Source organism: Hylaeus anthracinus, unplaced genomic scaffold (assembly GCF_026225885.1).
Source record: "Hylaeus anthracinus isolate JK02 unplaced genomic scaffold, UHH_iyHylAnth1.0_haploid 5, whole genome shotgun sequence".
In the NCBI taxonomy this organism is placed as follows: domain Eukaryota; kingdom Metazoa; phylum Arthropoda; class Insecta; order Hymenoptera; family Colletidae; genus Hylaeus; species Hylaeus anthracinus.
In genome coordinates this window covers 7,537,844-7,554,061 of record NW_026535322.1, presented here as the reverse complement: position 1 = coordinate 7,554,061, position 16,218 = coordinate 7,537,844, and the positions used below count along the sequence as shown (strand labels likewise).

General features: G+C 39.9%; 1 protein-coding gene and 1 non-coding gene across 4 annotated transcripts in view; both read right to left on the bottom strand.

Moving 5' to 3' along the window:
* The window catches only part of LOC128895501 (uncharacterized), a 66,686-nt gene that overhangs the window by 48,929 nt on the left and 1,539 nt on the right, over positions 1–16,218 (bottom strand). For 2 of the 3 annotated variants that reach the window (XM_054158139.1, XM_054158141.1), the window contains exons 2-3: positions 15,575–16,019; positions 15,405–15,492 (exon numbers count right to left, since the gene is read on the bottom strand). In XM_054158139.1, coding sequence (XP_054014114.1) covers positions 15,405–15,492; positions 15,575–15,875 — 389 coding nt within the window. In that variant the 5' untranslated portion in view covers positions 15,876–16,019. Of the gene's footprint in view, positions 1–15,404; positions 15,493–15,574; positions 16,020–16,112 lie in introns of all 3 variants that reach the window. The other variant, XM_054158140.1, reaches the window with a different exon arrangement.
* On the bottom strand, positions 7,506–7,577 carry Trnat-cgu (transfer RNA threonine (anticodon CGU)). The gene has a single exon. It is a non-coding gene; the product is annotated as a tRNA-Thr (tRNA).

Below are 16,218 nucleotides of genomic sequence, written 5' to 3'. Positions count from 1 at the left end.
GAATTTCGCGATGTAGTACATCCTGTCAACCATCGAAACAGGGAATCTCAAAACGTGTCTTTGGTTGAAGAATTTGTTAAAAATACGAAGCGATCGAAAGGGACTATTTTTGAGTCCTTTTTTGCGGAAAAATATGTAAAGAACTGGTTGATTTTCTAAAATTCATAGCTCTCTTAATAATGAATATTTTGGATCGGTACCATTTTTTCGTTGTAGATCTCGCGAAAAACGTATAGAAAGTTTTTTCGCTAAAGTGAAAATCCAATTTTTTAAAAATGAAAGAAAAATCTTTTTCGAGATTTGGATGTGACAAGTGACAAGCATGACTAGCACGACTCGGGAACGTTGACTTATGACGCGTGACGTGGTTCACGTCGCGCAATCAACACGACAGGCACTGGGTTAATAGAACTCGTGAAAGTAAGCAAAAAAAAAAAAAAAAGAACATCGTGTAAACAGAAGATCACGTATTAAGAGTATTCGAGATACTCAGCCTACTTTGGTGAATTACGCACACTGTAAATGTCAGTAACTCGTGGCGTTAACATTTCGCCAACTGAAAGAGATTATTCTTATTTACTAACTTAACAAATCTTATCGACGACTTTTCAACAAAGTTTATCCTTTTTTGGTGTTGTAAGTGTCAACGATATTCAATCGACAGTACTGCTTGTTTTCTTTTTATCTTTTTATACGCATACCTTTTATATTGTATATCGTTTAATTATATTTGTAGTATAGTACATTTATTTCTATACGTAATTATACAGTATGCGATACAAAAAGTATACGTATATTTGAAAATAGAAACGAATACACGCAGAATTATTAAAAATAAAATTTTGTTCAGTTATTTGAATAATTGCCTCCCGAATTATCATTACAAACGTAACTCTGTAATCTATTCCCTCCAAGAAGGAGTCATTATTTCGTCGATTTCAAAAGACGCAACTAAAGCTTGCGTCCTTGGGTTTTACCTTCGTCTCAATGCAAACGCAAAATTACTCCTAATGGTTATTTAAGTGACTGGCATGACTAATGTCAGCACATGCTAATGGTAACGCGGAACATCGGCCACAATACCGCGTAATTGTACAAAGAATTATTTGCATAGAAATTGAAAGATAGAATATCTCGGAAATGATTGATATACGAACGCGCGAGACTTATCGAGCTGTTTATGTGAAATGCTTTCTCTTTTCATTTTACGTTTCATAATGAAATCACCGAGGTCAATTTCACCTATCAACGTACTTCAAACTTCTTTACGATGTCACTCTTAACAATTCTTTCACCACGACATTTGAGGAAAATTATTCCAATTTAGAATGAATTTTATTTATAAATTAGTTTGCTCCTCCTTCCACTAATTACAAAGATATAGCTGTACGTAGGAATAGAAGTTTCAGTGCTAATAGAACCGATTAATAAATTATAATTCTTTAAGAAGTACATTTCTGCAATTGGATGTACTCAACGTCTTAAGTAACTGCGAATTAAGTAATATAAGCAAATAATATGCCACCTGTACATGTATGGACGATTTTAATCTGACGTCTGAGGCCACAGTCGACGTTTCAACACACGCCTTCAACCCACGTGTCAATAAACGTATATCAATGACACCAACATATACGTAGATAAACTTTGGAAATTTCCTATGGCTGGGAATAACGACTTTGTCGTGTGCGACGATCATCGCCGCGAAAAGAAGCGGATACTATCTGATAACGATGACATATTACCGGATGGCTGTTTTTCATTATATTTGTCTGGTTAGAAGACACGGTAGAACCTTTAACCCTTTCGACCAGACTGTTCTCTGCTCGAATCCTATTCGTTTCTCTTTTAGAAATGATTAAACCAAGGTTTAGCTGTAAATCAAAGGCCATAGTCAGATAAGAGAAAAAATTTGTCCCTAATAAAAGTCTAATAAAAATCGTAATCTTAGAAACGACGTCGCGAGGTCGTGAGATCACTTTTACACGAGCAGTTTGATCAGAAGATGCGGAATAAATAGAAAAGGAGAAAAACAAAACAGCTGATTAGTGGCACGTGGAAATTGATTAAAAAAAAAAAAAAAAAAAACGATGAGCTACAAAGAAGGTCGAAACGTTTATTATAAATGCACCTTTATAACACGTATGGCACGAATACACCCGTGTGTAATTCTCAATTTCTCGTGAATGGTATACGGGTAGGGTATACTTAGAGAAATGTTTGTTACTTATATTGGTAGCAAAGAATTCGTCGTTGAATCGATAAGTACGTATTGACTATTCGCAAGCAGCGCACGGATATTTTAAAGCATCCCGTTCAGAGAGAAGTGGGTCGAGAGGATAGGTGGAAACGATGGTGCAGGGTAAACCACTGCTACCAAGGAGGGATTCATTTTAAATATAACACAAAACGTCGATATAATTAACATCGTCACGTGTACGATGGGAGTGATGAGTCACGCCATAAAATATTTTATATGGTAACGTTTATTTATATTTCTAATCGTTCACGAAATAATTGCTGTGTAGATATGCCGTACACTATATACAGAAAGCTACGTAAAAGTTTGAAAACGATCGTGTGGCCAGCCATGGTACATTTACTGTTAGCCGAAGCACTAACAGGGTAGATTACGATTTCCGTGACGTCGCTATCTCACCCTATTTAACTTCCCGATTTATAGGGAAGTTATTGTATTTGCCGCTAAAATGAAAAATCGATTTTTTAGCAGATCTCCATGTTTCAAGGTCATTGGAGTAATTTTAGACTAATTTTAACAAATTGTTCGCGTGTGTGTGTGTGCGCGCGTGCGCGTATGTATGTACGTAAACAAATATTTCGTTAAAGTTTTATAAAAAACTAATAGCGAGATCAAAACGATCGATGATGCAATCGACGTGTATCAATCTAACTTAGAGGTGATTAGATTTTGTTCTAATTCGGTCCAGTAGTTTTTTAGTTTTTTTTAAGAAAACGTAACTCAATAACGCAATCTAGATGGGAGAATATAAATTTACGAGCGAATAACTAAACGGAAGTAATATATATACATATATTACTATTATTATATTTGTATGCATATGTATAACACATGTATGTACATACAGGGTGCTCCAAAAGTATGGAAACAGTCAAATATTTCCAAAATGAAACATTTGTGAGAAAAATGGTTTAGAGAAATGTTTTAGGGTTTCAAAAATTCTATCGAACGATCGTGTCCGTTTGACCTTCAAAGGACCGGTCAAAGTCACGTCAAGGTCAACATGATTTTTTTAATGGAACACCTCATCTTTTATCATGCACTGTGAAAGCTGGCTGTGAGACCTTTTCGAAACACTAGTTTCAAACATTTTTTTTATACGCGATAGATGGCGCTGTAATCGGAAATCGGGAAGTTTCTTGTGTGGCCCGTTAAGGGTCGCACACAAAATAAACATGAATAGCTAGACATATGAATTAAGCGAGTAACAATAACCAGCTAGTTTTATATAATATTTAGTTGTCCCTAAAGTTTCTTTAGTTTTGAATTACATAAAAACCGTTAAAATAACAATTGAGCCACTATCGTCGCTTCTGTAAACAATAAACTGAACCTTTTGAAATATACTTTGAAAGAAGCCGCGCCTTCCCCGACAAGAGTATAGCAATTAATATATCATGTTATTTCTCTATGAAAATCTAACGAATCTGAATTTTATCCACGGGCCGATCTCTCCCGCCCCCCCCCCCCCCCCAAGCGTCTATTTCCGTCTTTCCGGTGTTGTTACGCGCGCGTCCAAGAAAAAAAAGCGTCGCGCAACAGTAATACGTTTACCTACGAGCGTGCAACATGTAAAAGAAACTTCTGTATCGATCGTGTTTCGCTAGAAAGTCACGTTGCCCTCGCGTGTCAATACCGATAAGTTCTCTCTTCCCTCCCCTGACCGCGGCCCACCCTGCAGGCTGCCTCGTCAACCGAGTCCTCGGGGACCGCACCACGTTGTGTCGTAGTTGGTGAGATAAGCGGTTTATCGCGTATATTGCGATACACAACTCGCGTAAGAGTCACCTCACGAATAAAGGGAACCAGAGATGGTCGCTTAGAGCTTATGGTCTCCGTTGCCTGCCGGAGCACGTGACTTTTTTCGAGCGGCCTCGCTTATGGCAGCGTCGCGCGAAACGATAAAACGATACACGCGTGTGCATAATGAGCTTGCTCGAGCACCGTTTTTTTCTTATCAAATTCGTTACTTTCTTTTGGTCGAGTAGAAAAATTTGGTAAAAGTCACGAAAAGGTGTTTAGTAGGCTACCGTAAAATACGAAAATTTCAGCGAAATCCATACGTACGAGGTCTGATCAAAAAGTTCCAGAACTTCTCAAATTGCGCGCCTTCGCGTTAACGTGCAGGGTTGGATTCGCGCTCATTTTTTTTTTTTTATTTTTTTTATAGCGAGAACCATTCTGAGTAACCTCCTTTTTGTTTGGTTGCTCTAACCTTCTCCAAACCGATGTTACAGCTGTTTTAGTAAAGCATCTTTTTCGTGTTCCGCGTTTTTTGTGATGGACGTGAAGGCAGAGCAGCGTGTTTGCGTGAAATTTTCCGTAAAATTCGGCAAATCGTTCACGGAAATTTTTCAATTGCTTCAGAAAGGCTTCGGTGATGAAGTGATAAGCCGTTGACGGTGTCAAAAAACTCACCAAGATCAAAAAAAGTTCGCCAGGTGAGATCGAACGTCAAAGTGATGCTCACTGTTTTCTTTAACTCCAAGGGCGTCATTCATCACGAATTCCTCCCATAAGGTGAGACAATCAACCGATTTCGTTACCTTGACACCCTGAAAGCTTTCCGCCAAAAGATTCGGCAGAAGAGGCCAGAATTGTGGGCGACAGCCAAGTGGTTTTTCCACCACGAAAACGCACCCTGTCACACCGCGCTCCTCATTCGCGAGTGTTTAGCCAAAAACGCCATGACAACCCTTCCCCAGGCCCCCTATTCATCTGACCTGCTCCATGTGACTTCTGGCTGTTCCCCAAACTGAAGTAGCCGATGAAAGGACAGCGGTTTCAGACGACAGAGGAGATCAAGGAAAAAACGCGGGAACAGCTGAACAGCATCCCTGAAGAAGACTTTTCCAGATGCATGGAACAGTGGAAACATCGGTGGGAGAAGTGTATTCGCACTCAAGGGGAGTGCTTTGAAGGCGACAAATTGGAATAATTAAAAAAAAAAATTTAATAAAGAGTTACTGAGAAAGTCCTGGAACTTTTTGATCAGACCTCGTATGTTGATGTCAATTAATCCAATACTGGTTACAACGACACGCCTCCTAAAACATGCCTTCCCGTATATCCATTGTATCTTTTATCATTTTCACTATTTTCCAATGAAAAAAATTAACCCCGTCTCTTATTTCGCGATGAAATATCGGTTCACGCGACACCGGTACCGATTCCCCGTCGAACGTTCCAACGCCACGTACGACACGGCGAGTTCCGTAATTGTGGAATATTTTGCAATTCGTGGATTGGAAGGCGCCTTTCTCGAAAGAGCCGCCGGTGGCCATGCTGGTCACGTAGGCTCGTAGTTCCGAGGGTGCCCTGAGCACAGCACGGAATACTAGAATACTAGCGGCGAGAATGTGCGGCGAATACCCGCAACGTGAGTAACGCTTGCGAGCGAATCAGACCTACGGTATGCCCCTCACGCTTCGACGCGCCGCCGTGTGTACCTGTGTGTACGTATCTATCGACTTAAACGTGCCTATGTGCCCTACGTAGCCGGCATAATTTTAGGGTTTTTCACCGAACGGAAGTTGGCGAAAAATTATGGAACTCACCCGTGGGTAGTCTAAAAAGCCAAGCAACGAATTTACTTGAAATTTATTCGGTTGTACGAAAATGTGAGAAAAATTTTAAAACTCTTCATTAAATCAACGGAGGATAAGATACTTAGAGAACGCTGATAATGCAAGTAGATTTTATTCTGCAGTTTTTGGCGGATCGATTTTCGGATGAACGAACCATTACCTCGCCCACGTAGCGAACGGTCGCCTAATGTCGCGCGATCGAGTAAAACCGGTTTGAATCTGGCAGGGCTGTGACCACCGTCGCGGTGAAAATTTTAGCGAGCTCTGAGCATTCGCGAAATTTTAATGTAATAGTTGTATAAGTTATAATCTTCGTTCAACTAGTATTTTTTAAATGGAATTTCATACATGTATATCGTTCAATTACATATAAGCTGTACAATAATAATAATACAAATATATATCAAATTGGATTAGATAGATTAAATTAAAATTAAATTAGAAATTAGATATACATATATGAAATCGTTGAAACTAAATCGAGATGTATAACTATCGCACTGCAAATTCTTTGGTAATACACGTATACATTATATCATATTACTATATTACATTATATATATTCATATTGGGTTGTTCGGAAAGTCCATGCCGATTTTTGATAAGTGGTGCAGGTCTGAATGTGTCGAAATGGCTGAAAACAAATAATATATATATATATATGTACATCCCTTAAAAGGTGGAAAGGTTGTGGAAGAAAATGGTATCTATGTAATTCAATAAATATACATATAAATAAATGTATATTACAATTCAAACGTGCGTTTGAAGTTTTCTTAAAAAGTGGCACGAACTTTCTGGAAAACCTAATATATGGGGTTGCAGCACGTTTTTTTTCGGCTAATTTCGTGGCTTGGACGACTAATGCAAGAATTAACATTCCGTTGGTACTCGTTGCTCGCCGTTCATTATAGTAACGAGTGGAAAAACACCTCTACTCACGTCACGATCCGCCCTGAAACCCCAAAGTATCGCTATATGTGCGCCAACCCCCTGCCCCCCTCGCTTTACAGACATTTTACGGAAACAGTGGGGCGGTGTAACTCCTGAATATCGAGAATGCGCAGGTTTGTGGTACGTGGGACGCATTCGCAGACTCCGTCACGCATGCTGAATTCTGAATTGCGACATTTCCTGACCGTTTTCCTTTTAATTAACGGCGCCGAATTTTTCTTCATTCAAATGCAGGCTACGGTGGAATTTTAATACAACTTCGAAAGCATATACCCTAACCATTCGTAAAATTCTATAAAAGTAGATTCTTTTCATCTTCTTTTGCACCAGATGTGCATTCTTTTTTTGTTTTTATCAAATTCTATGCATCGATGAAGAATAGTGATGTATGCATATAAAAACGTACATATAACAAAATATAGGAACTCATATATTTAACGAAGCTTGAAATATACCAATACTTTCTACAAATTACATTATTTGCCTTCCATCGATACTATAGATATGCTTATTTTCCAAAATGTATATGTAGGAGTTGGAAAGTTTTGTCCTATGTAACAATTGAAGAATTGTTGAAAATTTCACTTGGAAGCAGCTCGTTCGCACAATGATTAGGTGTATAATTAAAATGTATTCGATAGGGAGAGCGATATGATAAACATCGATGTGAAAAAAAGAAGTATCTTTGATGATAAAAAAATATTTGCCTCCTGTGAGGTTTGAACTCACGACCCCTGGTTTACGAGACCAGTGCTCTGCCACTGAGCTAAAGAGGCTCGATGTTTTTCTCTCTTCACCAACAGGTGATCAGCCTCGGGTCCTGGACACATTATAATTACAATAGAAATGAAGTATTATCAATAAAAACATGTATGATATCGCTACCAAATTTAAAATAAATCAATTTGAGTCATAAAAAAAAACGAATTTTTGACAATACGTATGCACTGTTAATTTATACATTTCTGAAGAGGTCTCAAAAAATTTGACTATACTTGGAGAGTTCTTTGTAATTTTATTGGCCCGCCACCTTATATCATTGTTCTCTAGAAAGTTCCATGAATAAGTCTTTTTCTAACAAGGACTAAAATTTATTCGTCCACGGCAAATTATAAAAAGCTCAACCCAAATATCACTCACTGCGAGCCAATTAAAACTATACTAAACAGTTAATTTGCTCGTCTAAAAATGTACGAATACCTGCACGATACTTTAGATACCGCTGGATTGATACGACAATGTACGTCATTTATAATCGCCTATCATAGAGATACCACAATCTGCGCGTTAACTATGTCCCCATCTCTGCTCACGCGAGCAGATCTCCTTCTCGATGATCTCAAAAAAAGAAAATTAAAAAAAAAAAAAAACTACCGTAGCTTTTTTCGAGAGGTACGTCGTAACGGTGGTGAACTTTCGTTGGCTAAGGGTCCGTCAACCTTTCCCTCTGCCGTACGATTGGGAAAATGCAAAAATCCCGGCTCGCGGTAGAAAAATCGAATTCTTTGTTCGCGAGTACATATTATACATTGCGCATTCACCGAATAACATCTGCTTAATACGGACAATGGGGCTCGCGGAGGTACGTTCCGTTGGGTCTTTTATTATAGCGTCTCAAAGAGTACGACGAAAGGCATGAAAAGGGTCTCCCCTCGAAATCTTTAAGACGGTCCCAAACATCTGCCCTTTCTGGGTAGCTGCTTAGAGAAAAGAGAGTTTGCACGTGTCCCTTCGGGAAGGGATCGCCGTGGGCTCATTGTGATCGACGCGCAAAACGGGAAGTGACAATTGACATCTGTCTCGCGTTATGCAGGATTTCTGGGTCGAAGTTATTTTCGAAACGGCATATGACAACCCGTGGGGTACACACGCGCGCTCTCCTAACATAAAGATGTTTCTTGGGTGATTCAGGGGATGCCGCGTTGTATAAATCAACATCCACGAAACCTTATTCCACCAGGGGACACTTTTTACCTCGAAATATATTCACAGAGCGGCATAATGCATCGATGAAAATATAATTAATATTCGAACGCATTTTATTTCGGAAAATATTGAGTATAGAAATTAATTTTCCGCCTTTGGTAACGGTCATTTGTAGCTTTACTTAAATAGAAATATTTACTCCCATTGTTACAGGACCAACCTTCAACGGGAGATTGGTATCTTGATGTAATAAAAATTACAAGTATTTCTATTCAATCTAGAATCTTATAAATAATTTAGTACAAAGGCACAGAATTTATTTCTACGGCCAATAGTGTGGAGGAAAAATATACGTCTAGGGATTATAAAAGTAGTTGAAAATCGACGATATATTCTGCTTGCAAGAAACTGATTGAATTCTTGAATTAGACTAAAGTGCTTCAACGTTTTCGATGGATAAAATAAAACTTATGCGATAGAAGGTTAATTTGATCCCCCAGGAGTATTCGGTGTGAGTACGAAACTCGATTCTGCTTCGAGGCCATTTTTTTGGTCGCTTTCACGGTACACAAACAATGACTCGATCGTCTGCGAACCGCGCAAGGACAGTCTACGGTGGTGCGAAACGCGAGTGTCGGAGTTGTAAATCCGTTTCCCGTCGATCTCGACGTCAGGGCCGAGGTCAACCGGCACCAGGACGTGCCCAACTCGGTGACTTTCTACTTTCTGTTTTTATTCACTGCTGGGATGGCTGCCAGCGAATTCTGTCTCGAAGATCGGTGGTCAAATTGCCACGTTACCAGCTACTAGCAAGTTTATTCAACGTGGCAACGAAGCCACCCTACTCGAGTTCGTACAGTCACACGACAACGGAAACCATGAATACTGTATACCGAATAGGGACCAATCTGAAATCTTCCTTTGAAAGGGGATGAAAAACATGTAAAATGTGTTTTTCAATCTTCCTCTTTGGAAGATTTGAAATTTGTTAATTTGTAAATTTCTTAGCTAGAGGTTAATAATGTACCTAGTTAGTAGTATAGTAAATCTCATGTTTTCCAAAACTGTTTATCTTGTGACGATACCGACCCAACGTTTCCTACAACGATACGTTCTGTACGATTTGGACTGCGACCGACCGTGTGTACATACGATTCTCTTGCGCAGTAGGTATTTTTCGAGAAGTTTCCCGTTGGATGAAAGCGGACATGCGCCCAATTGCTTCTCAGGGTAAGGCTGTTGGTGGTCGGGGCGACGGGACGAGCAACCTCCACTCCGTACCCTTGAACCTAACAGACGTTCGCAGCGTTGCCGTCTCGTGCAACTATGCCGTGTGTCGTCTCGCTCGGTTATTCTCGGCTCCCTTCGGCACCCCTCGGCCGGTTGCTTCCTTCGCAAGAATTCCGTGTCCGCCCGTCGTCGTTGGTGGCTGCCGCGACGCCGTGCTGACGTCACGGCTCGGCGTTACGCGTAGCGTTACGTAAAAAACGTGCTGCCTGAACTCCTTGCTAACATGTCGACGCGACGCTCGCCGTGCATAGAAAAGAAAAGACGAACGGAATATTCGTATCGTTCGTATTCCGTCTCGCTACAAGTAAACAAAAAAAAAAAAAAAGAAAGAAACCGCTAGCAAAACGTAACAAGCCTTCGTTCCGTCGTATTCTATAATGATACTGTTACTCGTTCTTATGGTTTGTGTGACGTCGCGTGCGTTAGTAGTTTTTTCTTTCCGTCCGTACGTTGGCCTTGCCGTTCTGGATCTGGGTTACGCTCGACCATGCTTTCTCCGCGAGATTTCCGTGTCTGTCGACGATGTCGACTGTGCAACGGACGCGATGCATAATCTGACGTCACGCGCCGGTGTTACGTAAAAAAAAAAAAAATATATATACATATATAGTACGCCGTGGACTGGATTAAAGGCGTGGCAACGTCACGGCGTGAATTTTAATCGGGACAAAATTGTAGAACGAACTCGTATTTCCAGTCGATACGCGATTATTCGAATGCTATAATTGCGTATAAATGTTCCGTTAAACGAATTGTACTTTGAAACAGGATAGCGACCAGATTATACATATACATGTGTACTTGTTGGGTGACAATGTGTTTCTTTTTATCTTTGTACGAGCCTTCTATTGTCAAATAAGGAAATTAATCGTCTCCGCAAGAGGGAGAACGAATCTTTTTTGTCTCGCAGCACATTAGCCTTGTATTTACGGCCATTCTAGATCTGGGCTGCGCTCGAATACGCTTTCTCCACAAGAATCCTGTGTTTGCCGACGATGCTGACTATCGGACAACATTGAGAGTACAAGCTGACGTCACGCGCAGCGTTGCGCGTGGCGTTACGTAAAAAAACGTGGCTGACGAATCAGTAATGCATCGGTCTATTACTGTTAAGGCCGTATGATAAATCAGTTGTACGGTAAAGTAACGAAGAAGGCGCGTGGATTTGTTACGATGAGGGGAAAAAAGTCGGTAACGATGTTGCAGAATTTGAAGTGAAGTTAGAAACAGCACTTTAGCTACAGCTCACTTTATCAATTACTTTTTTCTATTTTGTAACGATAAAAAATCGTTTATCGTAACTTGAAAAACTAACCAAAGATGTGGAACGAATAAGGGCACCATTTCTACCTGTACCGGCTGTACGATACATCCCTGGCTAGGATGACGCGTCGATGCAACGGACCAATGGGATTCCGATCATGTGACCATCTGTTGTTTACATCGTTTTCATTCTCTTTGTGAACGGATAATAAGTTTACGCTCTGGTTCTAACCTATACGACAACAGCCGAGAAAATAATAACTTTAGCACACGAGTCGAAAATCGTTCTACATCAGTCATTTCGATAATTATTGGAATAACGAATAAAAAATAGACAACTTGTTACTGATTAAACGAAAATTGAGAATTGAATTACATTTTATTATATTATACATTATATATAAGAAGAATTAGTCGTTTCCCTTTTCGACCACCGATGGAAAATTGATTTACTATAAATCAGCGACCAAAGGATCGCCTTCTTTCTTTACGTACCTAACTCTCACTTGCTCTTTCTCGTCGCGTCTGTCTCCCGTTCGCACGCTCGTGTGCCATTTACGAGTCAAACCGGTTTAAGCTTTTTGCGAGCCTGGCTTCGCGAAGAATGTTGATTTTTGCGTTATACACTGCTGGGAACCTAACCTACATCATTATCCGGATGAGCTGGCCGCATTTGAAGTCTCGTTTCCACACGGACCTTGGGTCCTCGTAAGATTTTATTTTTCGTCTCCATCGTTAACCCTTGGTTACTGGATGGCGCGAGTGATGGTGACACCAGCGCGCATGGCGGATGTCGGGTCAAACAAATATGATTCGAGAGTATAATTTATTTGCGCGCGTTTCAAACGATTCTTTGTTGCTGATCGTCATTTTTGATTATGATACGAGAATGCAACAATTTAGGAGAAGAAATATCGGGCGTAGAAATTCATTTCGTCCCTCTACAGGGTGTTCCAAAAATGTTGGAGGTCCTTGAAAGGGGTGGTTCGGGAGGTGATTTGAACCAACTTTTTCCTTAGCGAAAATGTTGTCCGAGGCTTCGTTGAGGAGATATTAAGAGAAAATCCCGACCAATCAGAGCGCGAGTATGCCGGTTGAGCGTAGGCTACGCGCTAGGCAGCCGCGCTCATACGCTATCGCTAGCGCTCCATCGGCATCCTCGCGCTCTGATTGGTCAGTGTTTTCCGTTAATATCTCCTCAACGAAGCCTCGGACAACATTTTCGCTAAGGAAAAAGTTGGTTCAAATCACCTCCCGAACCACCCCTTTCAAGGTGTTACAACATTTTTGGGACACCCTGTATACTTGTCATTTCAATAGATTAAAGTACCGATACTTGATATTACAGAATAATTTTGATCGTGTGTGGGTACCTTAAAGATGGGTCTCGACAGACCCGGCATCTGTCGTTCGAAGGTTAACATGAAGGGGGAATGATGCGTTCGAGGTTTATTCAAGACGAATGTCCTCGGGGCTCGTGACTCGATGAGCAACGCCACGACACGTACTTACACGTCTGGCATCAGCGAAATGACACACGTGTACGTGAGCTATGATAAAATTCAGTCACGACGAAAGAACGACTTCATGGTCGGGGACAAATTCGGCAGTGTCTCGGGGGGGATTCCGTCATTCGAGACACGAGCTATCGCCGAAAATATTTTTACTACCGAACGCGCGTGGCATGCGTCGCATTGATTAGCGTAAGTGACCATTGTTCTCACTAACCTACAGCACTGTGCTCATTATCATTTTTCATTCGTGACGGCACTGTCAACCAGTTCCAACGGCCTCTCGATAAGTCTGCGGTCGTGCACGTCAATGGTTCATGGTAAACCGCACCAGATGGAGTGCGACAAAATTGAAATTTTATTTGTTTCCATTGAGAGAAATTAGCCTCGTTAGACCTGATGTACGCTGTAATGTATTAGGTTGTCTCAAAAGTTTCTTTCGTAATTTGCACTCAATTATTTTGCGCGGTAGTGTTTATATAAATAGACAATCTAATTTCTTAGATGTTGATGGTATAACAGTAATGGAGCAAAATGAATCGTACACAATTCAATAATGTAACATTAGACATAAAATATCGCGTATGTATTACTTATTAATAAAACGAAAGAAACTTTACGGACAACCTGAGACATATACGAACTCGAGCAATGAATTTTATTTTGATGCTAGCACAACATGACACCGTAAAGGTTACAATTTCGAAGAAAAAGTGTTACGGACTACTCCTGTGTTCGATCATCTAGATTTGATTGAATTTTCCAAGAGTGGGTTTATTTTATAAACCGTACTCGATCGGAGAGAGTTAAAGAACTGCTCGCTTACTTCGTGTGTCGTAGGCTTTATCTTTCCACGAGTTGCACGCGATAAAGACCAAAATATACCAATGCTATTCGAGGAATAAACTACTTAATTACATTAAATGCTTCGCAGAGTTTATCTTGATGCGAGTACACCAACGAGCTAAACAGGTCTTACTGTCTGCGACCAGAAACCGGTTAGACGAAACTTTCGAAAATTCCAGAATGACGTAGCCCTTCTCGCGTGTGCATATGCACCGCGAAGATACACGAGCCGTGTCTCTCCCATCGTTCTTCATTTACAGTTACTTACGTAAGATACTCTTGAACCTTTTTCATGATTGTTCGACGCATGGCAATCGACTTCGTCACGTTTTGTCGTATGCAAAGAAAAGCGTGCACGTGTGTGCGTATACGCGTGTGCGTCTGAACGTTATCGCGAATTGCTCACTAGCCCATTATTACCGGAAAATTTAATTCCATAAATATACTCTCCACTTACTTCAGTCACGTAATTAAAATCATTGTTGCAGTATAATAAAAAAGACACTTAGCCGACAGGTTGCGCTTAAACGAGCGCAGGGAATATAAATATATACATATTTGCACCTCCATAAATGCGTATTAAAACATGTATGTATGGATGTATAGCAACGCAATGGATTTCGCGCGTTTCACATTGAAAAAGTGATTTATCAATTTCAAGAGGTAATTCCAGTTCGAGGAACACGTCGTTCCACTCTATTTAAAGTTATGGAAATTAAAGCTTCAACCCTGTCGTAACCACCTGACCATTTTCAATGCACACCAGTTTTAAATAATTTATATTATCGAGCAATGTAATGAAACAATAACGAAACAAACTGATATACATTACAATAAAAGAAATAATATCCATCGAAGTGCGGATACGGAGGAGTTGATGTAATGTATAATAAATGTACCCTCGTGCCGAAGAAAAAATTGACTCGCTCGATAGTTGAATTATTACCCATGGCAGACCCTTCTACCTTTCGTTTTACTACGCTTCCAAACATTTCTATTGAGTGTATTATCAGAAACACAGTACGATTTTTATAATTCTTACTTGCAGGAAAAAGTTTCTAATTATTTGATAATCAAAATATTTTAACCTCTAATTCTCACGTAAACAACTGTAATTATTCTATCGTTATAATCAAGAATTTATGAATTTATAACGAATTTATAAATTGTATAACTTTGTGAGAAATTTATCAAAAATATACATTATTTCGATTGATATTATGCCAATGTATCTTTTTGTTCAAAGAATTAATTATTTTAGCAAGTAACGCATAAATTTAAAGAGTAAGCACCACACTACATACTATACACACTATAATGATCCTACTCTTACGCCATGCCTGCTCACCTCTCAGCTTGAGGAACACAGAGCGTATGCTTGCAACTTTGCGCGAAGATATACGACATGGATTAGTGGGGTAGCTACACGTTGTGGTGGGGGTAACGTCTCATTGCCAATGACCTTGGGCGGGCAATTATTTTCGAGTAGACTTACGATTAGTCACGACTAGATAGAGAGGGACAGTGTTTCTCAAATTGTGATTTGCGAGACCCCTACGGATTCGTGAATTCTCGAAAGTGAAAACTGAACAAGTTTGTTCAATTGTTTCATATTTATCTTCGTACATATTATAGTTTTAACGGCAGTTTTAAACAAACATTTAAAAACGTAATTATTTAACTTCGATCGAGGTCCGTGGAAAGTCAAATTCGAGAAACACTGGACCAAGGTAACAAACTTAAAACATCAAAAAATGAAGTACTCACGTTTCAGCTAGAAAGTTAACGAACGTTCTGCACGACTTAAGAGGATCATTGGGACTTTGTTGTCTCTTGGTTGTTTCCCCGGAGGCGACTGTAAATAAAACAAAGAAAATTATTAAATGAAAAAGAAAAAAACCGACTGCTTGTAAACGTTTAATTGATAGACGACATACCATAACTGTAAGTACGCGGTTCGCTTGGCGTTCCACTAAGTCTTTCTTCGGTTCTAGCCGTTAATATTTCGTTGATTCTCCAATCTTGTATTTCTTTGCGCAACATCGTAATTGGATCGTCGTAATCCGTATCGTCGAAACGTTTATTATATACAGACTCCGCGTGACCTTTGTAATTTACTTTTTTCTCCTCTGTCGTTTCTTTTTGGGTGGCCATATTTGTCACGGATCGTTGTTTCATCGGGAATTTACACACCCCCTTTCCTTTCTGGCCGAGTGTTTTTTTATTTATCGAGGTCATTTTTGCTGACGATTTCTGTTTTAACTTTGCGGAATTTCGGTCTTTCGCGTAGAATTCGATGATCTACCGATCGATGAAAGATTTCGTTTGTCCCGTGGTATCTTCGTACACGCTATGGCAATCAGGATTCCATTCTGTCACCTTCTAAAAATGTGATATATCAACGATATACGAATGTACTTTAAGCTCTTTGATTTACGAAATTACAATCGAGCAACGCAAAGAATTTTGAATAACCTTGCGTTGATATTCAAATAGAAGGGTTAAGGATGCGCAGGAACCAGAGCCAAACTTCGAGTTGACTTCAGCGACAGTTGCGGAAAAAGTAGGAAACTCCGGGACA